At 33.2% G+C, this 27,701-nt stretch overlaps 1 protein-coding gene across 1 annotated transcript in view; it reads right to left on the bottom strand.

Annotated features, from left to right (window-relative positions):
• GlcAT-S (Glucuronyltransferase S) overlaps positions 1 to 27,701 on the bottom strand; it is a 34,610-nt gene that overhangs the window by 4,469 nt on the left and 2,440 nt on the right. The window contains exons 3-6 of the mRNA XM_075361987.1: positions 27,002 to 27,197; positions 19,764 to 20,023; positions 11,598 to 11,804; positions 4,153 to 4,288 (exon numbers count right to left, since the gene is read on the bottom strand). Coding sequence (XP_075218102.1) covers positions 4,153 to 4,288; positions 11,598 to 11,804; positions 19,764 to 20,023; positions 27,002 to 27,197 — 799 coding nt within the window. The remainder of the gene's footprint in view (positions 1 to 4,152; positions 4,289 to 11,597; positions 11,805 to 19,763; positions 20,024 to 27,001; positions 27,198 to 27,701) is intronic.

Genomic DNA, 27,701 nt, shown 5'->3' with positions numbered 1-27,701 from the left:
TATTATCGTTACTGTATATGTGACTGGCTGTACCTGCCTCCAGTTACTTGACAAAAAAAAAAAAAAAAAAAAAATTGACCGCTACGGGAAATGCAAATAACCATATAGCATGGGCAAAGCTGCGACAGGAAGCTAGTAAAGTAATATCAATAACAATATGCTGATAGAAAGAATGAATATATTTTTTAGTAATTTGTAAAAAAGAGCAATCAGGAAATTCACAATTAACTCAGCAGTAATACCATTCTACTATGCAGTAAACTCAATGATAATACAAAATTCTATATTATTATTATAATTTGGTTAAATTATTATAATTAAAGATAAAACAATGCAAATTCAAATAAAATAATTAATAAGCAAATATTCTATATAACTGACTTAAAATCTTTCGTTTTAATCAAGTTTTCTAAAGAAGTGCAACAAGAGCTGTAGTGTTTATTGAAAAATAAGAAAAAAAAATGCTAAAAATGTAATAAAACATTAACTTATGTCTACTACGTTCTCTAACAGTTCAATTTATATTGTGCAAGCATATCATTTATCTTTTTTGAATAGTCCAAAATGTGCAGAACTTATACAACAATCCTCATATAAATTCTATACACATAAAATGTTTATGGCAAAAGTTTAATTAGTTTATAAAAAACTTAACATAACTATTTAAAATATAAAAAAATTACACATTTTTTCAAACGTTATCACTTTATCAATTAACGCACAAATATTTATGATAAACATATAAATAGTAATATTTTTAATTCCTTGAGCATGATAGATCAGCTCTTTCTATCCTACAGTTTCTTGTAAGTAAGCCGTACACACAGGAATTCTGTACTCCACTGACATGGTACAATCCAAGCATTCCTATGACAACCCTTTGAACTATGCACAGAAATTATATTTTATTTTTAAAATAAATTTCATAAAGCTTTTTAAATTATATTGTGCTCTTAGACAGAGCACAATTAAAGTACATTTACTTTAATTGGATACACAGAAAAAACTACTGTTTTCATAAGATTTTTTCAAATAAAACTGTAATATAAAATGTGAAAACATTTTATAGTTATAGTATATTTTTAATAGGAATTATCCCTTCTCTATTGTAATATTCATATAAATTATCAGATATTATCCCAGATGCTACTTCTTATTATCAAAAGTTCTGAAAAAATGCTTTGTACTAAAGTTTATCCAAATCCTGTCAATTTACGGTACAGCTATACAGTATATTGTGTAAGGTTAAGTTTAGCAGTTTAGTTAACTGTTCCATGTTAACTGGATTAAAATTTGTGTGTCTGAGTTTTTGCAGTTCTTGATGTTTCACAACCCTCTCTGGAAGGATGAATGCACATACTTGGCCTGTTTTTCTTGATATCTTCAGACTGGATGGAGTGATGTGGATGAAATTTGGCAGTGATTTCTATATATAGGACATTTAATTTTGATGATCAGTCAAGGGGTGAGAAGATAAAGACTTAATGGTTCCTCTATCTCAAAGGACAATTTACTTAAATTTTTTATTCAAATACTTTATTAAAATATATGAAGAATGCTCCATTATGACTTCTTTTTAGGTTAAATTTGCTGGTGAATTATCATATACTGTCAACTTTTTCAAATTTTTAATCAACTTTTTTTTAGAAGACTTAAATTGACTGTATTTTTAAATTTTGTAGAAATAATGACTGAATTATTAGAATATATCCATCTGCTCATCAAGTCTCTTTCAAAAATGTCTCCCCGTTTATTGATTCTATAAAATGGGCTCAAGATTTTGCTCAAAGGATAGGTAAAGACTTCTCATAATTTAATTCCTCTCACATAGCTAAGATACTTTCTGATGTTGTTTGCTCTTATTCAAAACCACTTAGAGGTAGAGGGGTAAAACTCATTTTTTTATCTTTTGTGCACTCAGTCATATTCTTGTACTAATTAGATGATTTCATTACATTAATACATTAGTATGACAGTTTGGTTATATATTTGGGCAATTTCATTAAGGGATGGGTGATAATGCAACTAATTTATTTGTCAGTTATTGTTTTTCTCGATAACTTCAGACTGGATAAATTGACTACAAAATTTTTTTACAACTTCTGAATATGTGCCATTGATGCCATTTAATTTTAGTTACAATTGGTCAAGGCTGTAGGGAGATACAGTCCTCATAAGTCCCTTAACTTAAAACTTTACTGAAAGAGAAGAATAATTTTTTTATATAGTTTCCATCCTAAGTAGTACTCTACCACTGAAAATTCTACGTAGCCAGATTTTCCTGATTTTTTTTCTTTTATCTTGTTCCAATCTTTCTAAAATAATTATTTTTTTATCTTCTTTAATTACTCTCCTCCAAGTAAATATAAATTTATATTTTATAATCTAAAATAAAATATTTTAAAAGTTTTCAACAAACTTTATTATGGGCTTTAATTTAACTGTTGTGGTAGATAGCCTTCTTGAAATAATCTAAAACCAAGCTTTTATTACATACAAACTTGAAAAGTGTTTCCTTATTAAAAAATTACATTTTCTAGTAAGATTTAAGTAGTTTAATTGCAAATTATTCATATCATTTATTGAACTGACCTTTATATTACAATATTTATTTTTGAATTCATTATAAAAAAAATGTGAAAAAATAAAATTTAACATTAACTTACTGATATATTGAAAACAATTAACTGATCTTAATACATGGATATTAAATAACAGTTTGAGTTTGTCTAAATTTCATTAACAAGAACTGTGTGTGACTCTTGCACAACTTTCTTCTTCTTTCTTTTTCCTTTTCTTTCTCTGGTAACTACCATTTAGATAATACTTCAGAGGATGAATAAGGATGATATGTATGAGTGTGAATGAAGTGTAGTCTTGTACATTCTCAGTTCGACCATACTTGAGATGTGTAGTTAATTGAAACCCAACCACCAAAGAACACCGGTATCCACGATCTAGTATTCAAGTCCGTGTAAAAATAGCTGGCTTTCTAGGACTTGAACGCTGGAACTCTCGACTTCCAAATCAGCTGATTTGGGAAGACGCGTTCACCACTTGACCAACCTGGTGGGTCGACTCTTGCACAACTAAATTTAGTCTGTCACAACTAAAAATATAACTACATGAAAAATGATGCAGCATAATATGATACATTTTTGGTTTAAGCTATTATTCATCCTATAATAAAGTTATTTAGAAAAATTTGAACATAAACTTTCTATGAAGTTCAGTATTATAGTGGTTTAAATTATTTAGATCGGCATAGGGGTTCGTAAGTTTTAAATTAAGTTTGTAAAAATAAGCAGTGTTAATAAACTGTTTAACATGAACTGACTGTGTAAAAAAATGTTACGATAGTAATAGGAAAATATCTAGAAGTTCAAACTCTAATATTTTGAAATCTAGTGATGAATTAACTAGAGGAAATGCCACACAATATTGCAGCCAAAACCATCAAATAAGTACAAAGAAGGATTTTTTTAGAATTATCAACAAAACACCAGAATCCCAAAATGTATAACTAGAAGTTATTTAACAACACATTTTACATTATAATACTACTTGCATCTCATTACAATAACATCTAAATTCAAGAACTAAGATCATGTAATGATATCAATAAAAATGAACCTCAATATGAAAACCTTCTGAATTCTTGAAATTAAATATGAAACATTTTTCTGAAGCCCATTTCATGGAACTGATAAATGAGAAGAAATTCTTGAAAGGAACTTGATTAGCAGATAGATGTATTCTCATAAATTAAGTCAGTGTTTTTGAAAAATATTAAAATGCAACCAACTTTAAGCCTTCAAAAAAATCTTGTTTAAAAATTTGAAAAAGTTGGTAGCATATGATAATTTAACAGCAAATTTAACCTAAAAAGGAATTATAATGGATGTTCTTTATATATTTTAATAAAGTATATACTATGAAGTAACTATTACTACATTTTATAAATGCATCACAACAGTAAGAAAGTTTTGGTAAAACTTAAACTTTTAAGTTTTAAAATTCTTATATTTAATTGTACATGATGTTAAACAGAAAACTGTAACTTAATGATATGTTTTTTTTATAGCTGAAGGTACAATTAATCAATATAATAAAAAAGCTGAAAAATCATTATAATAAAAAAGAACCGTTTACCATGATTATTACTGATCGAACCAATTCCTAAAAAGCTCATTGTCTGTAGTAAATCCTTTAGGCTGGAATCTATGACTGTATCAACTTTCAGCACAGGTGCTGGTCTTTTAGCTGTTTGAGTATGCCAAACCAATACCTAAAAATGAGTACACAGTGAAAAAAATTATATGAATGTTTTATTAAAAAAAAAAATTTATGTGTATATATATATATATATACAATTCTTTCCAAGACAAAGAATTTTTGAGAAGTATCCCTTCTTAAAAACAAGGTTTACTAATAATGCAGAATCAAGGTTCTTATAAAGTAATAGAGAGCCAAGTTAATAAAATAATTAACTCCTGGCGCTAACTTCTATAAATTCAATCACAAATTTAAACTAAAAAATAAATTTAATTTATTTAAAATATTTATAAAAATAAGTAATAACAATTAATAATAATGTAGAAAATAATAGATTAAAAGATATATATTAGGTGCGACAATCAAAGTGGATGAAAGTGATAGATAAAAATATAAGTCGCTCCTTCAACTGCTGATCGTCCTCAAGATAGTAATAACAATCACTCATGCCAGGGCTGCTAAGGACGGTAGGAATGAAGTGTTTTCCTGCTGCCTTCTTTACTGAGCCAAACATTCAGTCAAATATCGATAAGCCAAGCCTATTAAAATGCAACAGATATTCAGTTCTACAAGTAACACGTTCTTCACAAGGATTGGTGATACACTGATCATCAATAATCTCAGAAAAAACAACTGTTACTAGTAGATTTTATAAATACAACACAGTAATTAGAAAGACTGGCATGTTAGTCTAAAGCAACAGATATAATGTACCCCCTTCCATTGAGAAACAATGTATTATATACATTATTCTACTTTATATTTTATTATTTTTTCATCTGTCACTTCTCCTTGGGGCCAAACCTACCTTAATTATAAACACAGCCTAAAGGAAAAATCAGGGGTGTTCATCCCTGCATTTCTTCTGTTATGTTTGATCATATAACTGTCATCAACAGATTAACTGTCATCAACATCCTTGACATTGCGTGCCACACCTGTTCATTCTGCAGCAGATCCCATGTTGTTATTGGGTATAAGCAAGCCAAACTCTCTCAGGTATGCTTCCCTGAACTGTAAGAACCTGTCACATTCAAACATGGTGTGTTCTGCAGTGTCCTCCCTTTCACAATAATCACACTCAGTGGAGGGTCTCAATGATATTCTTTGAAGAAATTGTGACCGGTCAGAAACCGGGTCAACTTGTATCCCAGTTTCCCATGCTTATACATCCAGTCATCTCTGAAGATCCAGGATACATTAATCTATAGTGGAAGATAAATAGAAAGACAAGGAAGCTTTGTCTTAATCTACAAGAATATTCTCTTTCATGTCTCAGAGGATCACATACTATAATATTACATTTAATACTGCAGGGGATGGTTGTCTGTGAAGAGGTCAGACTAATGGTTCGTAAAAACAGGAATAAACATTTCCACTCGTTGTTGAAAGTGCCACCTGAATAATGGTTGATACACCCTCAAAAACAAAAGTTTAAACATATTGTTGAAGTTAAGCAATAGTCTTAAAGCGCAATACAGATTTAATCAGTGGAAAACTATGGCCATAATTACTGAAAAATGTTTTTCACAATTTCTCTTAACTTTTATGAAATATGACAGCATTCAGTAAGCTACAACAATCCTACAGATGGAAAATACTATTCAAAAGCAGGTATCATACTTGTTGAGAAATGATATTCCTCAAGTATAAAACAATATAAAAAATAAATTTATTTAAACTTATATCTAGTTGGAACTTTAAAGGCAATATATGGATTTTATTTAAGGTCTTGTAAGATAATTAACACAAGATCAGCACTGGAGAATCATATTTGGAGAACAATGGAGTAGGAGAATTAAAAAACACAAGAGAGTTATGCTATTATAAACACCATAGTGAAAAATGACTTAAGTCAGGTAGATTCAGAACTTAAAACCAATTAAAATGGTAATTTTTCAGAATTACCAAATATAAATACAAAAATAAACTAGTAAAATACAAACAACAGTTCTAATATAGAGAAAGAGACTGGAATACAGTTGTAGTGAAAGGAAAGAAAGAAAAGAAAATAGCTGAGGAGTACAATGTGGATTAGAGAAATGAAAGTGAATGTACATCTACTAGAATCAGATACAGCATTTAAACTACTAACAGAAAAGTCTCTTTATAAAATCATGAAAAAAATGTAGGTGAAGCTAAGATATATAAGTCTATTCAAAATATGTAATATATTATTGCTTGTATTCATTTCATTCAGGAAGTAATTCCAACAATCAATCAAATGAAAAATAAGCCGGCAATGAATTGCATAACTTTCCCAGCTATACAGGTCAAATATGAATGACTTAGTGACTCTTTTTAACAAAATGCATTTTGGGCAATAAAAATTTGAAATTGCAATTTTTTTTTCATTTTGGGGAAGCACTCAAGGGGAAGAATTTGAACAAAATTAATTTTTAAGAAAATATTCCTAAGTAGTGATAACAAAATTTAAAAGAACTTTTTAAAATTGTTTAAAAAATATAAAGATGCAGCTGAAATTCTAAATAAACAAAGTTGTAATTTTCTAGGAAGGAGAGGAATTTTTTGGTTAATTTTTTTTTTTTCAAGAAATACTAAACAATAAGGGCTATCAAAAAATTAAGAATTTTACTTTTTAAATGTAATGAGTAACTTGCAATATGGATTTAAGTTTAAAATTTCATATTGTAAGTTACTCATTACATTTAAAAAAATAATTCTTATTTTTTCAATAGCCCTTACTACTTAGTATTTCTTGAAAAAAAAAAAAAAATAGCCAAAAGATTCCTCTCTCTTCCTAGAAAATTACAACTTTGTTTATTTTGAATTTTGACTGCATCTTTGTATTTTTTAAACAATTTTAAAAAGTTCTTTTAAATTTTGTTATCACCACCTAGGGATATTTTCTTAAAAATTAGCTTTATTCAAATGCTTTTTTTGTTATCACGGATCATTGGAGAGGGATGGTTAAAAAATTTGTTTAGTGGTTTGAAGGCCTATTGATGTAGAAAATATAGTGCAAAAAACTCCCAGTAACCCCTTTTCTGAAACAAGATATAGATAAAAAAAGGAAAAATATCTAGTAATTTTTTGGGGAGGGAGATGAATATTAAATAAAAAGTTTTGGTAATTAGTGATCTTGATAGAAACTACTTCAACTTCTGTAAGAAATATGTTTTGCTACTGACCCAGTAAATATTTGACATTTTATTTCGGTCAAAACATCCTCACCCCATTTTCCAATTTTTGTAAAGATTTAATACAATCTTTCTTCCCAAAGGTAGTACCTGTCAACCAAGTTTAAAGAAAATCAGTAAATGGCATCCAGAGTTATAAGACCAAATACAGACCACCAAACATACATACATGGGCACAAATGTCCATCTGAAAAAAATAGATTCTTTGGACTTTGAAGCATTGGAATAAAATGTTTTCCTGCAGATTATTTACAATTTATTTTAATTATTTTATTATTAAAAGTCTTCTTATTTATATACTTTCCCGTTATAGCTATAGTTCTATAGCAACACAGAATGCTATAGCCTAGGAAGTAAAAATATACAGTTAACAATCATACGGATATTGATCATAACAATAAATTTCTTTAAAAAAGATTTAAATTTAAAAATTTCATATTATAAGAACATACCTAGAATTTACAACAAAAAGAGATATCATAGATAATAAATAGATAAATTTAAATCTAAAATAATATTGCAAGGAAAGAGACTTTTTGCAGAAAAATAATGGATAGCAGAAATCATTGATTAACAGAGAATATAATGGATGGATTAGAGTATTAAATCAAATGCTATTTAGAATTCAAATAAAACAAATTAGTCATTATCAAACAACTGTTTTAAAGTGCTGGTATTAGGGTTTCATGAGATTTTAATCACCTAGTACCTACTATGATTATGAATACAGAAATACATTCTGAAAGCATCTCTAATACTGTAATTTCTTTTTATAAATATAAAAAAAATTATGAATAAAATTTTCTCTTTGTACAGTAAAATTAAACATACTGTATGATTAGGAGAATACTGGCAGAATTTTATGATAATGTATGAAGTTTAACAATAGGGGAAAGACAGTACCAATGAAATTTAAACAGAAAATTTTTATGAATTATTATATAACTATTCTATTAAAACATATAGTTAAGAATTGAGTGAGCGACTAAAAAAAGAAGAAAATAAAATTAATTTTTAAGAAGACGACGACCGAGATGAAGTTTTTACAAAGCATGGTAGAAGAAACCAAAATAGATTAAGAAATTCTACAACGGAAGACCTAGAATATAGAGAGCGCTAAAGAGAGAATCAAATAAAACAGGCTAGTCAGTTTTTGGACTTGCAGAGAATGTCAAAGTGGAAGAGTCAGTAAAGAAATTTTAAATCTAATCATAACTGGAAGAAGACCTAGACAATGACCAAGAAAGAGATGGTTAAAGTATGTAAATGAAGACCTTAAAAGAGAAAAGCAGAATATTATTGGTGGATTAGTGGAGACAGAGTTAAGTGGAAGTTTATGAACTACAGCCAGTACAATAACAAATGAATGAAATGAAAGGATGATGATGAATACCATTAAAATCACAAAAGGAAAACTTCTCTTACACAGTAAACAAAGAAGTGAGAAGTGTGAGAACACAGAGAAGAGATACACGGATAGGAAAACTAAGGAAGTAAGAACTAATGATGAAATGAAAGGAGATTCGATGTTAGAAACAAAATTTGATAGGACTATTAAACTTAAATAACAATAAGGGCTAAGAGAATAGACCAAGTATCATCATAATCACTATTCTGTTTAATTGAGATAAAAATGAGTACGCAAGCTGAAAAACAAGATTTATAAAACTGAAGTGTCGTTCAATAAAAGTATATGAACTACAATAACAAAGCCAGATTATTTTTGGAACTTTTAGACTATCAGTCAGACCACTAATTCTCAAATTACTACTTATGATAACAAAAGATGCAGAGTATGGCCAAATTCATAAATATTAGTTTAGCTCAAATCAAAGGTATAGATGTACAAGAAAAGCTCTATCTCTCTTATTAATCTAGAAAGTAATGCTGTAGAACTAAAGTTACCTACAATAATAAAAATCTAGAAAAAGATATTGATATGAGGGTTATTTTTTATCAAGGTCCGATAGGTCACGAAATAAAAACCCGCGCAAAAATTGGATGAACCTTGGATGAACATATATGTGTTGTGCAGCGTCTCTAGTATGGCCTTCAATCACGCCACGTCACTTCATTTAGTTTTGAACACGCAGCTAGCATGTAAACATGTCTACAACAATAGCATCTCCCCAGCCAAGTGTGAAGTGCGTCCGGTAATTCGATTTCTTCAGGCTGAGGGGTGTAATGCAGCTGAAATTCATCGACGAATAAGTAATGTGTACGGTGAAACTTCAATGAGTGACAGCAAAGTGCGACAATGGTGCAAGAACTTTAAAGTAGGACGTACAAATGTTCATGATGCAGGCGGTCAGGGAAGGAAGCGAGTGTCAACCGATGATCTCGTTGAGCGAGTGGATGAGGCAATTCGAGAAAATCGTCGGTTCACAATTTCTGTATTGAGTGATTCGTTTCCTGAAATTTCAAGGTCAGCTCTCTACACCATTGTGAGTGAGAGACTTCAGTACCGCAAACTTTGTGCAGATGGGTTCCCAAGATGCTGTCTGACCATAACAAAACAATGAGAATGGACGCCTCCCTAACGTTTCTCCAGCGCTACCACAATGAAGGAGAAGATTTTTTTAACAAAATTGTCACAGGGGACGAGACATGGGTCCATTTCGAAACTGAAGAACAATCAAAACAGTGGATGCATTCTCATTCTCCCAGTAAACCAAAGAATTTCAAGCGAAACTTCTCCAACAGAAAGTGTATTTCTACTGTATTCTGGGACCGGAATGGAGTTCTCTTGGTGGAATTCATGGAACATGGCACAACCATCACTGCAGCCTCATACTCTTCAACGACTATGAAGGAGAATTCAGAATAAGGAGAGAGGAATGTTGACAACAGGCATTGTCTTTCTTCATGACAATGCTTGGCTGCACACTGCAGCTGTAACAAAGAAGCTCCTGAAGCATTTTCATTGGGAAGTGTTTGATCACCCACCATACAGCCCGGACTTGGCTCCATCCGATTTTCACCTCTTTGCTCCCATGAAATGCTGGCTAGGAGGACAACATTTTGGCATAAAAATTGAGCTGCAGACCAGCGTAGAAACATTCCATGGCTCCATTCTATGACAAGGGTATTGGCAAGTTGGTACCACGCTACGAAAAATGTCTAAATCAGAGTGGTGACTATGTAGAGAAATAGCGCGTATCTATGTAAGTACTTGTTACAAATAAAAAATTTTTTATTTCCACTGTGGTTTTAATTTCGTGAACGATCGGACCTTGAAAAAAAATAACCCTCATATACAATGTAACTGCTCATTTGGAATAAAATAAAAATGAGGTACAAGAAATATTAGATGTGTGGATTCACTGTCAGGAGAGAATCCAATTTAAAAAAAATAAAATCAATACACCTTTATTTGATGAATTTCACCATGGTAATAGATTAAGAATTTTTGAGAAATATAAACTATCTCGGCAACTAATTTGTCCTTTTGTGCCACTCCTAAATAGGAAACAGATTAGTTGTTGGATGGATTCAAATTAATGAACTCCAATAAAGAAGCAGCTGCAATATTGGCTATAAGAAAGTATAAGGGATACAACAGATTTTGACAGTAGCTGACAGACTCCCCTGGTGGCTGCTGCCAGGTGGCAGCTGACACAAATTTCATGTTATTCAATGATAGTTTACCATTTTTCCCAGGAAAAAGAAAGAAAATGTCAAACATATGTTAAGAAATTCATAAGTAATAATTAGAATATTTGTATGGAGAAATTGTTTATAAAAATATGGAAAATAAGAAAGTGAAAAGTCAGAGAACTGATGCTTTTAAATTGCGGTGTTATAGAGAAATGGTGAAAATTAGGTAACCTGGTGAAGTTCAGGTTGTTCTAAAATGAAACAGAGAAAAAATGTCAGGCAAACTCTCAAGAAAAACTACATCAGCTTGATTTAATTGGTAATGGTTGGTTTAATTTAATTTAATTTAATATAAGAAAAAATAAGAGACAACAATTCATGATACAGATCCAAATAGTTGAAGGATATATCTAAAAATATATTGATTCAATAAATTTGGTGAGATAAAGTTTACCACTAAATATAAAGAAATGAAAAATACTGACAGAAAAAGAACTCTTTACAATAAGAGTTATAATAATTCACAAAAATATTTAATAAAACATGTTAAAAAAAAAAAATTACCTGAGTACAACCATTTGCTTTTGGTTCAATCTGATCCAAAGTTAATCCTAAACTTCGTAAAAACCTATCTTCTTCATAGCCAGCTTTATATGGCATCGTGGCATTTGGATGTAATAACAAGAACTTTATATTTACAGCAAACCCTGCCATATCCACTGGAAACATTCTTTTTGCAGGCCATGAATCAAAGAAACCAACCACTTTGCCCTTAAACATCATTTAAAATAATAATTTATTTTTTAATTTATTGTTATTATCTATCTCTATCTTTATCTAACATTTTATATTTTATGACTAAGGAATCACATAATCCCAAAACTGTTTTATTTGTATTTCAGTAGAAAATGTTAATATGTGTAACAACAACAAAATAATCATTCAGATATGTCTGATGGTGGAACATATATTTCAAAACACATAACTGTAGTGTGTTTAAAGTCACACAAAATAAAAAAAAACTTTCTCTTTATTATTAATCACAGATGAGAAAAATAAGATGTAAACCACTCTGAATTTTTGTAAAATTAAACCATTCAGGATTTTTGATCAAGAATGATTATAATGTTCAGAAACTGTAAAAGTAGAGGCTACAATAAACTAATCTTGGCACAATGATGACTTGAGCAATTTCCTTCTAAAACTATGCTAAACAGTATAATTTCTAACTGAAATGTCAGTATCTATCATACAAATGTTTGTGATTACATGTGTTTACTACTTGCTTGTGATACCAGTGAACAGCTTAAAGAACCAGAAAGGAAACATCACTTTCCATGTCAAACTCAGGAAATCAGCCGATGAGGTACCAAAGATGGTTTTGAATATAGCAATTAAGAAATGAGTCAGGTGAGGAATTAATACGATACTTTTGCTTCAAGACAAGTAGAACTTTGATAGGGAGAGGATAATTCTGTATCTTATTTTTTTCTTATATTAATACGGTTCAGCACTACGTATCTTTCAGATGTAAACAAAAAGTCTCACTGTAAGACTTTTCTGAAGCATCTGAGAGAGGAACTAAGGTGCAAACAATCTAAACTGTGATACAAGAACAACTGAATATTCATCATGATAACACATCACATAAACTGTATTCAAAAATGCAAGGTTTTCAGCTGCAGCAACATAACTGCAGTTTGTCATCTCCACCATGCTCAAGTATGAAATTAGTCGTCACACAAATCTCCCTTTTCTCTAAGATAAAATCCAAGTTGGACGGTTGTAATTTTTATAACAAAAAGAGGAGATCTGATTTAGACTGCAGTTGGTAATGAATATGCTTGAACAGGATTTCTATGGAATAATTCAAGTGTGGGAGAAGTAGTCCTTTTACATCATTGTGACTTAAAGCAAGTTAAACAACTTTTTATCATACCTCATAATGTTATCATTTAATTAATGTCCAACTTTTGAACCCAAATCACAATAAAATAATTAATTCTTCATTAATATAAAAGGAATCTAAAACAAGAAGAATTCTAAGTATAGACAAATTACAATAGAACATTCTGATATAAAAAAGATAGGAATAAAATAAATATAAGAGTGTGGGAATGATAAGTTCTGGGCCTGGATAAGAAAACAACATTTTTCTGGGTACATTTTGGTTTTTCAACAAAGCCACTATTAAGATCTATTTACTTAACCCATTCCAAGAGAGTGTTTGGGCCAGTTCAATACGTCAATTTATCCAACACCTAAAATAACCATCTACAGCGGCAATAACTTCATTACTGGTCGAAAATCTCTTCCCTCCAAGTAAATGTTTTAGATTAGGAAACAAGTGACAAGTCACTGGGAGCCAAATCAGTCTTATCAATCATCACAAATCGATAGAAAAATTCCTCTGAATTGTACCAAAAGAGCTCAAGAAAATCACTTGAAATGTTTTTCGGTACGGTTTTTTATTGGGCATGAACAAATATGGTACCCATCTAGCACACAGCTAGTTCATGCCCTGGTGAAAAATATTGCGCATGCATTCTGCTGACATTCCTACAAACTCTGCTAATTCATTCACTGTCACTTGTCATCTGCCAAAATGATTTTACGCACTTTTTCCATCACTTCTGAAATATTAATTTAGTCAAATCTTTAATTTACATTGCAATTTTAAACCATACATCAGTTGGCAATATTAAGAAGGTAAAATTTTCAGCATCAGATCACATTCTTTTATGGACAGGTATATAATGTAAGGAAAGGAAATTAGAAAAAGTCCAAATTTTATTTTGATTTTTGTTTTAATATGATCAGACAATTCAATTAAGAGTTTGGTGGTAGTTCTTTGCATTTGCGTCTGAGCATCTAGAAATCCTGTTAGAATTTTTTTTAAACTGTGTCACTTTTTGCTGCTTTTCTAAAATACTTCTTATAGAATATCCTCCATAATAACATACTCTACCGGGTGGTGCATATAAAACCAGTTTCAGCTATCTGACACAACTGTGTCAGAAGATGGTATGTTTGTTGCTCATGCGTATTGGTCGAAAATCATTGACTTTCTCCTAAGCCTTCAACCTTCCTCTCCTGTCAGTGAGTCTGTAGTGCTTGTGCATCATGGTGTATTTAATTGAGAAGCGTGTTTTCATTGTAGAGGAATATGTTCACACAACTTCAATAAATTTGATTTGTGAAAGTTTTCAAGGGACGTATCCGAGAAGTAATGTTCCTGTAAAATCAACAATTCAAGATTTAGTGAAAAGGTGGCAAACAACCAGGTTGGCTCTGTTACCAATGTGAAGAGAGTGAAACAACCAACTGTTTGAACTCCGGAAGTTGCCTATCATATGAGTGTTGTGCATGAATTAAAACAACATAAGGTAAATGAGCAAATTACAGCCAGTGGCTCTTACAGAATATTAGCGATGGATTCCTTTATCCTTTTCTCTTCATTTCAACAGATATAGTGTGGATCCATTTATCAGGCTATGTTAATTCTCAAAATACGTGGGACTGTGCTACACTAAACACAAATGAAACCCATCAGAAACCACTTCATGATTTAAAAATTGATGTTTGGTGTGCAATTTCTGGAAGCCAGATAAACAGACCAATATTCTTTGAGCAGACTGTTAATACCACATCTATCTATGACTGTATAAAGAATTTACGCATAACTAGACTCCAGAAGAACTTTCTTATGGATACTTACAACAGTCATGGATACTTCTGATCAGTCTCTCATTCAAATCCACAGAGACTTCATGAAGGACAGAACAATTAGTAAGGACTTGTAGCCACCCTGATCTGAACATTTTTTAGCAATTTATGTTTAAAATAATAATATATTATAGGAATAATTTAGATCAGCTGATGGATGAAGGAACACTCAAAATTTAATTCCCTTTGTTTTGGAAAACTTTTAATTTTTCACATTAGTATAAATTCATTTTCTTACTGTAAATATCATTTTTTTTTTGTTAACAAGGTGGAGGAACCCCATTTACAGGCACCTAGGCAGTGTTGGGCTCACTAACAGGTTGTGCAGAATGTTATTAAGTGCATATTGTACCTGTGTACTACTGACTAAACCTCCACCAAGGGCTAACCACCCCTCCTGGAAATCGTTAAATTTGCAATACTTCAAGAGAGGAAGGGGGGCAAAATGCCCACACACTCAATTAAGACATAACTAACAATAAAGTAGCACCAAACATGCACATACCCCAAGAACAACACACGAAACAACCGCAAGCACAATGACCACAATTAGACATAAAAACACACAGCTCCAACACGCCCCACATCCACCTAACAGCCATCAACACACACGCATCACACAATAGCTCATCAAGAACACAACACAGCAACCCACCATCCACAATAAACACCTGCAACAGACACAGCCAATCTACACACACATAACTAACAGGCATGCACACCCAACAAAAAGTACACAAAACAGCACTTATCAAAATGGCTTCTGACATTTTCTGAAGCAACAAGCACGCTTCAGGCACCAAACCAGAGTGCCCACAGCTTCATTGTGCCAAGGTGACCACGTGTTCGGGAGACCCCCTAGCCACTAGGAAGGTGCCGCAGGTCTGTCCAGCCCGGCACCCTCTGGCGTCTCCTTCTTGCATGGGACTTCTCAGCTGCATGTAGCTTTCCCAAAACTTTTCTAACAAAGTCCTCAATAGCTTTCCAGTCTTCCTCACCCTTCATCAAGATCTGCTGAGTTTCAGGCAGTTTAAGCATGCGCCGGCCACCCAGTATGTCTAGCATTTCCCTCCATTCTTCCTCAAAGCATGAGCAGCAAAAGCACATGTGCTCTGGAGTCTCTACCACCTCGCACTCAGGACACAGGTCTGAAGCGTCTAGTCCAAACCTATAAAGGTAAGATCTGAAGCCACCATGGCCTGCCAGGAATTGAGTAAGGCTATATCCCAGTGAGCCATGCGACCTTCCACACCAACTCCTCAAATCTCTTATTATTTGATGAATCCATCGGCCCTTAATGCCATGGTCCCATCTCTCCTGCCACTTTGCCATCAACTCATCATGTGTAAGCTGAATTGCATGCTTCCTCTAATCAGATAATAAATCTTTCTGCTGTCTTTACCTCTTTCTTTGTCTTAACACCGAATCAATGGACATACGTCCTGCCAGCACTTCCACTGCCTCTAAGGAAACTATCCGATAAACAGAGATCAAATGAAGACAGCACCTTCTGTGAAAGGACTCCAATTTCCCTCTGTACTTGCCATACTCAGCAACTCCTGCCCACAGCCCGGCTCCATATAATAGAGCGAAGTATGCCACTTCGACTAGCAACCTCCTACGTTGCTGAAGTGTGCCGCCTCTGTTTGGAAAGAAGCTGGCAACCAACCACAGCGCCCTTTCCACCTTCTTGATAGCTTTGATGGCTGGAATACAAACCTAAGTTTGGAGTCGATCCATATCCCAAGATACTTCATTGCCGGCCTCTTGACTATCTTCCTACCTTCCAACTCAAAAGTCAGTATGGGCCTTTTACAGAGATGATAACCACTGCCTCAATTTTTTCTGATGCAAGCTCCAGCCTGACACCAGACATCAAGGCACTGATCACTGAGAAGGAGTCACAAATTTTACTGACAGCCTCCACTGAGTATTAGCATCAATCACCACAGCAAGATTGTTTGCATATCCAAATAAGGCTACTCCATGAGGATGTGTAACCTGGAACACCTCATCGTAAGTGACATTCCAGAGAGTCGGTCCAAGGACCAACCCCTGTAGCACTCCTCTATCTAGACTGCACAGCAGCTAATATATCACCTTATGCCCAGTGAGATATTACCGTACCATTCTTATCAAATACTCTGGGACATCAAAAGCTGCCAAGGAACACATTAATGCGATGCAAGAAATATAATTAAATGCATTTCTAACACTAAGCGTCACCAGGACACTCATCCTGCCTCCAACACCTGTGATAGACCTCCTTGCCGTCTAGCACACACCCACCACAGCATCCAAGGCGGACCTACCCCCATGAAAGCCAAATTGTCTCGCAGAGTCCACCTGGCTCCTCCACAGCTCTCGATATGCACTGTAGTATCATTCACTCCAATACCTTGGCAAGCGAGTTAATCATGGCCAGAGGCCGATATGAGGAAAGAAGTGCCAGATCCTTCCCCAACTTAGGCACCAGCTGCTGTTTCTTCCACCTGTTTGGAAAAACTCCTTCAGTGAAGCAGGTATTGTACATTTCCAGGTAGACATCCTGCTCAGCCAGAGCCGCCACCTTTACCACAAGATTCGGGAGCCAGTCCAGTCCTGGCACCTTATCCATTGGAATTCTTGATGTCGCCGCCATGAACTCCTCATGGGTGAAGGGAGGCAGAGGTTCTATCTCTTCCCTGTCATTCACCGCTAACTATTCTCAGCGGGATAATAGCCCTCTATGTTTTAAGTCACACTTCATCTGGGTCTTGGGTTACAGGTACCCTAGGTCTTAAGTTGCTCCAAACTAAGATCCTATGCGGCCTCCCCCACGGATCATCTTCCACCTCCAAAATGAGTTGCTTCCAGGCCCTTCATTTAGACTCATGAATGAGCCCAGCAAGCTCCTTCCTGCACTCCCTATAGTGTTTCACATATATAGCTCCCAGAGAGTGCAGGTATGACTAAGTCATCTGCCTCCTGCCCTTATAGCATTCCATACGTTTTCTGGCAATGTCCAGAGTCCACCAATAAGTCGGGGGTGTCCCAGTCTGCTATATTTCCACGGTAAACCCACACATGCCTCTTCCAAACAACCTGTAAGGTGATGAGCCTTTTCCTCCACTGTGTTTGCATCATGTACACCATGAAAGTTGAGGAGCTCAGCGAAAGTACTCAGGTCAAAATCCTTACCACTCCAGCCCATGAATGCGAGCAAAACACCTTTATCCTGGCCATTATCCGAGATTATCATCAGAACCAGTTGGTGATTACTGCCCATGTACTCCTCGGAGATCCGCCAGTCTGTAATCTTTACAGCCACCTCTGGCATGGCAAACATTAAGTCCATAATGGAACTTGACCTTGACCTAGAATCACTTCCTAGAGTTTGGCCTCACCTTTAAAGGAAACCCTGTGTATATATATATAATATATATATGATCATCTAATTGTGATAAAAATCCAATGTCTATAAAAAAAATTTGAGCTTACTTATACTCATCCCTAAAAGAGTTAATCAAGATTAATAAAAGAGTCAATTATAACTTGATTCTCTTGGATTGATTCTCTTGAATCAAATTATAATTATAATCATCAATAAGTTAATTCTGGCTTCTGAGGATAACAAAATTTATTATGACACTAAGACCCTGAAAATTACAGGCTACGTAAGTTTCCTTAGTGAGGTAGAAAGTGAAAATTTATAAATTTGCTTATGGTCCATAGCAAGTAGTACAATGCACCATTTCTTATGCAGTTAATACAAGATGGTTAACTCTGTTTGATGGCTTGGAAGTGAATTATAAAATGAAAATAAAGCAGAAAGTTGAAAGCGCACGCAAAATTCTAAAATTTGATTTTCAAACAGAGAAAGGAGTGTAAATGGAAGGAGAAATGTACATACATGAAAAGTAATGTAAATGGTAAGTGAGGTCATTAGATATTAACTGGAAAGGTTAAATAAGGAATATATTTTATTACTGTAAATAATAACAGGTAATGGACATGGACCTAAATTTAAAGTTTGGGACATACAGAACTTTATGGTTACATATAATAGGTGCTTCATAGAAGGAAGTCCCATTTATTAAAGAAGGGGAAGGAGAACAGATAAGCAAAAAGTGGGATCTAGGTATCCAAGTACAATTATTCAGTGTACAATCCAAAACAAAGATATAAAAGGACAAGCATGGATTCCGTAATTCCAGTGGATATTTTAAACATGTTGAGGAGAAAATAATAATGCTGCACACTTGTTAATTCTAACATATCCTAAAAGGAATGGAAAAAGTAAATGGAATCACCACATGAAGGCCATTAAATTTAGATAGCCATTCATACATTCTAATAACAGAATGTTTTTTAAATCGACTTAATACAAATTATATATTAATTTCCAGATTTTTCTTGACCTTGAAAGAACAAAGAAATACAAATATTTACCCATGTATAAAATGGAATTTTCAGCAAGTAAGTAAACAGTGAAGTAAAATTACAGAATTTTTCCACCTGTATGAAAGAAGAAAGACAAGAACCACAACATTAATTTACATTAAGATCAGATTATACAAGAGATCAAATGCAAACATTTTTTGTAATTAATTTTTATTATATTAAATATTATTATAATTATATTAATAATGATAATAATTGTTAGAACAATTTTTAACTGTAAATTTTAATTAAATCTGTGACTGAAAATGATCTAAGGAATGAAACGTGTCTCTGAAATACAATCTCTGTTTTATTACTGTTGATATATGTATATTCTTGAGAATGTTCTCTTTCATTCAGAGTCTTTTTTCTATTTATCATTACTAATTCTTTTGAGTACTGAAGATGTGTGTTTAACAATTGAAACTAACATATAATTCTACCCGAAAACTAATATGAATTTTAAAATACAAAATACTTTCCTGACTATTTTATTTTACAATTTTCTCTTATTTAAAAAAAAAAAAAATTAACAAGGAAGAAAATTATTCAAAATATCTTATAATTAAAAAAAAAACTAACCTCTTTTAATATAGGTGAACTTATACTGTATTCACCAATTAACCCAACAGGAAACATAGAAACCTTTTTTGTATCGCGAATTTCTTCAAAAAGTCTGAGATCAAATGTGTTATCATCATCACCAAAGTAAATGACACCATGTTTTACATTTGACCTTATCCAAGACAGTGCAGCACGTCTATTAGCTACACCTCTCGGCACAACACTCATCTGTCTATACATTTCTGGCATCGGGCTTGCTAAATGTGTGTATGGCAAACCTGAAACAACAATTTCATTATGAATAATTTTAAGCAAAAGTTGTTTTGTTTCCAACAGTTGGAGAACAATAATTTTGCATTTATCAATAAAACAGTCCAATAAAACAAGGAATTCAGAAAAAAAAATTAATTTTTGCTAATTTTTATAATAAAAAATAGTTTACCTAATTTATCTGTCAAATGGTTTTGGTTATGCACTGATCATACTGATTCATATGAGATATATTTTTTATCAGAGATATATCGCTTCACGAAGAGTATAAAAATATTAATATTAACCAATTGCCTTATGAGATTTTTATCTAACAACAGAAAAATAAACATATTTTTTTTCTATCTCTTGTTTTCCTCCTTTATTATGTGCAAAAATGTATCACATTACTCATTTCTTTTTTTTAAATAAGTGAAAATAAGATCTAAAATCTCTTTAAATTACTAACTGAAATTAATTTAAGTGGGCATACGAATGTTAATTTTATTCATCAATTTCCATTTTTAAAATCAAAAACACTGTAAAAATACAATTCGTTATGAATAAATATTATATAGAAAACACGCATAATTAAAGTACAGATTTTTTCTTACAGCTCACCATTTTCAGTAACTGAAGAATTGCTGTTGAGCAATCCTAGAATAATAAAAACATACATTACTCTATAATAACAATAATTTTTAAAAAAATAGTTTGCTTTTTACATACACTTTAATACATAAATTCAGTTAATTTAATATATGGATAAATATTCAAATGCATATAAAATTTTTAGTGAGGCACCCCTGGAAAATGTACAGCAAGTCTGGACAACAATACTATGATTTTGTGATAAAATGGTAAAAACACTTTTTTTTACTATCATTAATTCAAAAATGGATAAACATCATATGGACTGCTTGATAGATTTTTTCTCAGTAGCTGGAAAATCATCTTTAAAGTGTTGTTGCTAAATAAATAGTAAAGCATAAATAAAAGAATTATAGGCTGTATGTGAAAATTAATGCAATAAAATTAATATTTACTGATCAAATAAAAAAGGAAAACAAAAAAGAAAAACTAGCAACTATGTTTTTTTCTTGGCTAATTTGTTTGATCTTGTTATCATTTTGTTCTGTATTATGCAATACAGTAACACAAAATATATTGAAGATATTCACACATAATTGTAATGAATTCATAAGGAGTAAATCTGTATCACTAAGTCAGATAATGAGGCAAGTGTTAAAAATAGAAACAAGGTTATAGTATGATGTAATATTGCTGTAAAAGATTCAGTAAAAATTACACAGGGAGTTCAAATGTGTCATATTATCAGTAAATAAATTACAAGATAACCTGGATTAATAATCTAGGCATAACAACAGCTTTCAGAGTTAATACGGGTTAATCAGGCAAGTGATTAATAAAGTTGTACATATGCACATAGTTGTAAATAATAGAGTATAACAATATTTTCACATATCACTGTGCATACTAATAAATGTAATAACATACAAGTATAAATACAGGATTTTAAGTAACACAACATAAAATTGATAGTATAGTAATTGCTTATTACCACTTACAAGCATATGTACATATTTTAGTCTTACTATTTTGATGATTTTCATCAAGTAATACACCTCTGATGACAAAGTACATTTTTTGAAAAATGCTACAATAATCAATGGACAAAGTCACATGATGGTTAATTAGGTAAATTATTTTATTTTTAAACCTGAATTAGATACTGAACATTATCAAAATGAATATCAAATATAAGTTTTTAAAAACTCTGGAAACTTGTGCATTTTTCTGATGAGAGAACCTGTTTCACAGAAAATCATGTTAAAGCAAACAATATTTCACACTGTTCATGAACTAGACTATGTATCTTACTTTTTTTATGTTATGACTGGCTTTGAGGGCTGATGAAAGAGACTTCATCATACCAAAACTGGATACTAAATAATATGCACAAAAATCATTAAGACCAGATAGTGTTAAACTTGTTTACCTTCATTTAGCTAAATTATTTTTAATACTGTAACAAAAAATCTAATGACCAAAAATATTTAAATCATCATTCTCTACAATGTAACATAATTATGTTACCCCTAATGTGCTCAATTTGGGTCTTCTGCAGTAGATGCCTCATTTCCCAAAAAGTTGATACTGTGCTTCTGGCTACCAGTATAACAACATGCACAATTTATTGCACTTCAACAATGTTAGATTAAGTTAACGACTAAGTTGACCAGTTACAGGTATATAAACACAGTTCTAGGAAACCTGTGGAACTTACTGGAGATTATAACTCTGGATGTCGAGAGTTAGGCAGTATGACATCTACTCCATGAGGCTACATACTTGCTGTTACATTTAATGCTGTCGGCCTTGTGACACATAATACTAGGTCCTTGCCCACCTTCATTGGCAGGGGGCAAGGCTCGGTTGTGGATGTTACAGCATCCTCTGATAGGATTGCCCATTGGATCAAGGACTGGTGGATTTGTGAGGAAGAGTTGGTGAGTGACCACTTGGCTATTATGTTCATGGTGGAGTGAGGAGGTCGGGAATCCCTGCCCATAGACAAAACAAAGGTGGCGACCCTCAGAATTTCAAGCCAAACGAATTGTGAACAGGGTGGCTGATTGGTTGGACCCTGTTGTGTGATGAGTGCAGTCAAGGTGATCAACCAGAAGGGCCGGCAAAGAGGAGTCTACTGGTGGACTGATGAGATTGCTACAAGGAGAGCAGCTACAATTTCGGCAAGAAGGAAACTCCAGAGAGCAACAAGGAGAGCTTCTAATGATGTAGACGAGTTACTTGTTGCATACCGACAAGCAAGAAAGTCCCTTTGTGTGGTCATTAAGGAGGCAAAGGCGAAAGCTTGAGCAGATCTGGGCATTAATCCATAGGGGGGCATATAAAATTGTCATGAATAAGTTTGACTTACCCATCTCCCCCTACCACAAGAGACAACACTTTGGGTGAACGAGGATCTGAAAAAGGGTGACATGCTTGGGAGAGGTATCTCATATCATCCGATACGCCTGCTCAGCACCTTAGGCAAGCTGTTAGAGAGACTAATCACTGACAGGCTCTGGTGCAAGGTGGAAACGAAGGGTAGGCTTTCCGCTGATCAATATGGCTTTGTTGGGGAAAGACCAAAATTGATGCTTTGAAACGCGTAAATGAATGGGCTTGAGATCAGAGTGGTGGCACCAGGTGTCGACAAAGGATTCCATTAGCGGTCCTTCTAGATGTCAGGAACGCCTTTAGTAGTCTCCAATGGCTGACAACTATTGACATGCTGAGAGGAATATAAGTGGGTATCTTCTTGGCATAATTAACACCTACCTACATGGCAGAAGGCTTAAAACCTCCACAGAAGATGGTGAGTTGGTTTTTGATGCATTTGGTGGGGTTCCGCAAGGGTTGATTTTCGGCCCACTGCTGTGGGACCTTGCTTTTAAGACTTGAGTTTGATGGGGACATTGAACTTGTTGCATATACAGATGATTTGGCCATCCTCATGGCTGGACATACTGAAGCAGAAATTGAGAAGATGGCCAATAATGTGGTTTGGCAAATAAGCTGCTGGGTTGTGGCGAGAGGTCTATAGTTATCGCCTAACAAAACCTCCGTAGTAGCGTTGGTTGGGAGAAAAAGACTGCGAGAAATGCAGATTAATGTTGCTGGGACCAGTATTCCCACGTTGGGATATATTAAGTATCTTGGTGTGTGGTTGGAGAGGAGCTGAAACCACAATGTCTACCTTCAGCAGACCTTGACACATGCCGAGACAGTTGTTGATAATCTCAATAAGCTTATGCATAACCATAGAGGCCCTCATGCTTCTAGACGATGTATAATACTGACATTGGCTTCTTCAATCATATTTTATGCCATCTCTGTGTGGGTACTCTTCAAAAGAAAAGGAACGTAGATAAATTATCCTCTCTTCAAAGACTTGCTGCGTTGAACATTACGGCCGCATACTGCATGGTTCTGCAAAATGCTATTGAGGTCATCTCCAGGATTCCAACAGTGCGGCTGTGTGCATTGATGCTACAGCAAGTTTATCTTGGTATGAATAAGATCAAGGCTAAGGACTTACTTCTGGCTGAGTAGCAGGAGGCCTGGAACACCTCACCTAATGGTGGATGGACACGTAAATTAATTCCGAGAATAGATGTACGGATGCAGATGACTGGGTGAGGTGGCCTTCTATATCACGCAGCTCCTTTCTGGGCATGGCGAATTTGAAGCCTACCTGCAACAATTTGGCAGGAGAGCGTCTCCACTATGCAGGTACTGCAATCTTGAAGATACTGTTGAGCACACCATCCACCAATGCCAGCAGTGGGATGTGGTCAGACAAGATCTCAGGTTAAGCTGGCTTTCTCCAGAAGAAACAGTTCAATACATGTTGACAGGAAGAGTGGAATGGGCCAAGGTAGTACAGCTAGCAACAAGTATCCTGAAAACTAAAGCGAGATATGCTAGAGAATGGGATGGAGCCTGATTTAGAACCCAGATCAGTAAGAGGATTGAAGATCACCCAGCAAGGAATCAGAGCTGCATATAAAAGAACTGAGATTCACGCAAAGAAAGGGACCTGAGGGGGAAGGAGTGAAGGACAGGCCCTTGTGAAGCTGTTGCGTGTCTGAACTTGTGCAGATGGGTGACAGTGATGAAGCATCGGGACTCTGGACCCCTAGATCTTAAGGGCACCTCCTGGGGCCGCACAATGCTTAACTGCAGGACAGACTCCGGAGGGGGAGAAATGTTGAGATAGGAGTTTCAGTTGGTAGGGTGTGGGTACACATAGGCTCTTAATGACATTTAGAGGAACCTGTGGAAGTCCAACACTCTCCTATTTATGGAGGGTGTGTAAATGGTATTTCTCCAACTTGTTGATAAAAAAAAAAAAAAAAAAAAAATTAGAAATGGGGCAGGGCATAAACTGCAAAAGATCCCTTAATTTAAAAGATAATTTACATTTTGACTATCATTTTCTCAGAAATATTCAATTTATGGCTTGAATTTGAATGCAAAGTATCTTTTTTCATTCAATCCACAGTTTGAGTAAGCTATCTATATCTAGTCTATTATATGACTAGTCTATTATAAGTTAGATATATAATGAAAGCAGAATATCACACACCATCAGTTAGCAATGAACTCACACACAGACTTATTTAAGTCAAATACACAAAGTAGAGTAAGAATTAAATAGCTTTTAATCAATTCGGTACAAAATGCAATATAACAGACTTTATCAATAAAGTTTGTTAAAGACTTACAAGACTTACTAAGTCTTGTAAGTCTTTCCCAAATGAATATTCTTCTTCTTATTATTATTACTGTTCTCTCAATTATTAATGCATTTAAAACACAGATATTATCTCTAACTTCTATTTTTGGTAAAAAAGTTAGTTTTACTGCCATTTTGGGATTTTACATTTGATTTACAAAATTGATATTTACGTGTTTTATGCATTTCAGTAAACCTTACATTATTGCGTTTGAACTAATATAATAGCTTACACCATTATTGTGTAATGATTATTACAAATTTTTAAATTTGGCGGCCATTTTGAGGTAACCCTAATGGCTGATCACAGCCATTCGTGTATTTTTGTAATCATCTAATGACGCTTAATCCAAATCAAAAATTCAAGACAAAGATTGTTCACACTCACAAATATGGATTCAATAACAAACTGTTCATTCATTGAAAATAAAAGTAACTTAACAGCACAAAAGGAATTGTTTTGAAATAGATTAGTCACATACAAGAATATAAACTGAATAAATGGTAATAACCTAGCTTTATTAGTACAATAATTCTATTTTTTATTTTTACTAGCTTGTTCTCTTTGAACAATACACACTTTCAAGAAAAAAAATTACAATATGATTTTGCAACATATTAAACAAAGCTGTAACTGATTAATATTTTACTATGTTGTTTAAGAAATCATAAAACTGGTAAAAAATTAAATTAATTACAAATAATTTTCTTAAAAAAATCTAATATCTACTGTAATTTTTCTGAACTAAAAGAGCCAAAAAATAGAACTGCACTATTATTTTGAACAAAAGCAAAGTATATTGGAGGTAGTGAAGAGGTACCCTACACCGAAGCAGTAAGAATATTTGTTCTACTATGTGGAAGGTCAACAAATAAGCCCAAATAAACCAATTAAATTTTTTATGCTACGGTTTTCTAAATTCTGTTCCTGTCCACCATTTATTTTTGGGTTCCAATTATTTTGGATTGTGAGTGGTGACACTAAGACATCACAGCTACTATCTGCTTTCACTTTATGATCAAAAAGCACAGCTAGGCTACAGGTCTCAAATAAATAAATTTACACCAGATATCCTGTAGACTTGCAGAGTACTGTATGATATTTACCAAAGTAAGGTAACATGACTTAAGAGAATTGTGAACTAAACTTCAAAACCATAACATATAATAATAATAACTTGTGTACCAAGTAGTAAAAGTCCAAAATTTTGTGGCCAAACTAACAATCACAAAAAATGGACAAACTAACCCCTAAAATTTTTCTACTTTTCGCCAAAACTGAAAGATATATTTAAGGGCGACAGATTGTCTGTTAGTCATAATTACCATACAATTGTCAAGACTCTGAAAGGGGTTAAGATATTTTGATTAAATATGAATTTAAAAATCCGTGACAAATATTGTGTTATTTAATCTAAGCTTCGCATTTTTTTATTTGTTACGATGCAATCTAATCATCTGTGCAATAGAAAGATGATTATGTAGGAATTATGAATTTGTTATTCAACAAAAAAAAAGAAAAAAAAGGTAATAAAGTGTAATTTTATGTAATTATCATATGAACTAGAGTTTATGATATTAATAATCACACATAAAGAAATTTAATATAAAAACCAGATTCTGAGGTAAATAATTACCAAACATAAATTCATATAATGCAGTAACAAAAAGTTTAACTCACCAAACTTAGGAAGTAAGTCAATTATCATTGGATTACATATTGCATTATCGTCAGCTAAAATCCAGTGAAGGTTTGGAACATGCATTAATGTTTGTCCCAACCTTATCAACTCAGCAACTTGTTCCCTCCGAGGGTAAGTTGGAGTAATAAAATAGATCACAGGCATACCCTCCTTCCTAAATCCTTGCCTAGTGTCCTAAAAATAATAAAGAGAATATTAAAACAGGTTTAATCAGGGTAAAAGTTTTACATTCAACTGTAGCTGTAATATGTAATAATTTTTGTACTGCTAAAAACAGGTCCAGGGTAAGATATTAAACTGCACCCAATTAAAAACTGGTGGTTCTATAACACCTAGAAAGTGTTAGCGAGAAAACTGAAAGTTGCTTTTATTAAAATTATTCAAATAATACATTATATAAACTGACAATCAATCTTTAATGGTATATAATTTTCAATAATGTACTCCTTTCACAATATCTTAACACAACATCATAATCTCTCATGATAATAATTTCTAACAATGCAAATCAGCCATTATAATTTACATATAACTACTTTTGAACAACAATAACACAGTGAGTTCTAGACTTATTGCTTTCCCATCTGCCCCATAAAATCTTAAAATTTTTTCCCAGGTCATTCATTACACCTACATAACTATACTAAAAGAAAACGAATGATTTCCTTATTAATGAAA

This window comes from Lycorma delicatula, chromosome 4 (genome assembly GCF_047948215.1).
Source record: "Lycorma delicatula isolate Av1 chromosome 4, ASM4794821v1, whole genome shotgun sequence".
Classification (NCBI taxonomy): Eukaryota; Metazoa; Arthropoda; class Insecta; order Hemiptera; family Fulgoridae; genus Lycorma; species Lycorma delicatula.
This window is presented reverse-complemented; position numbering and strand designations above follow the sequence as displayed.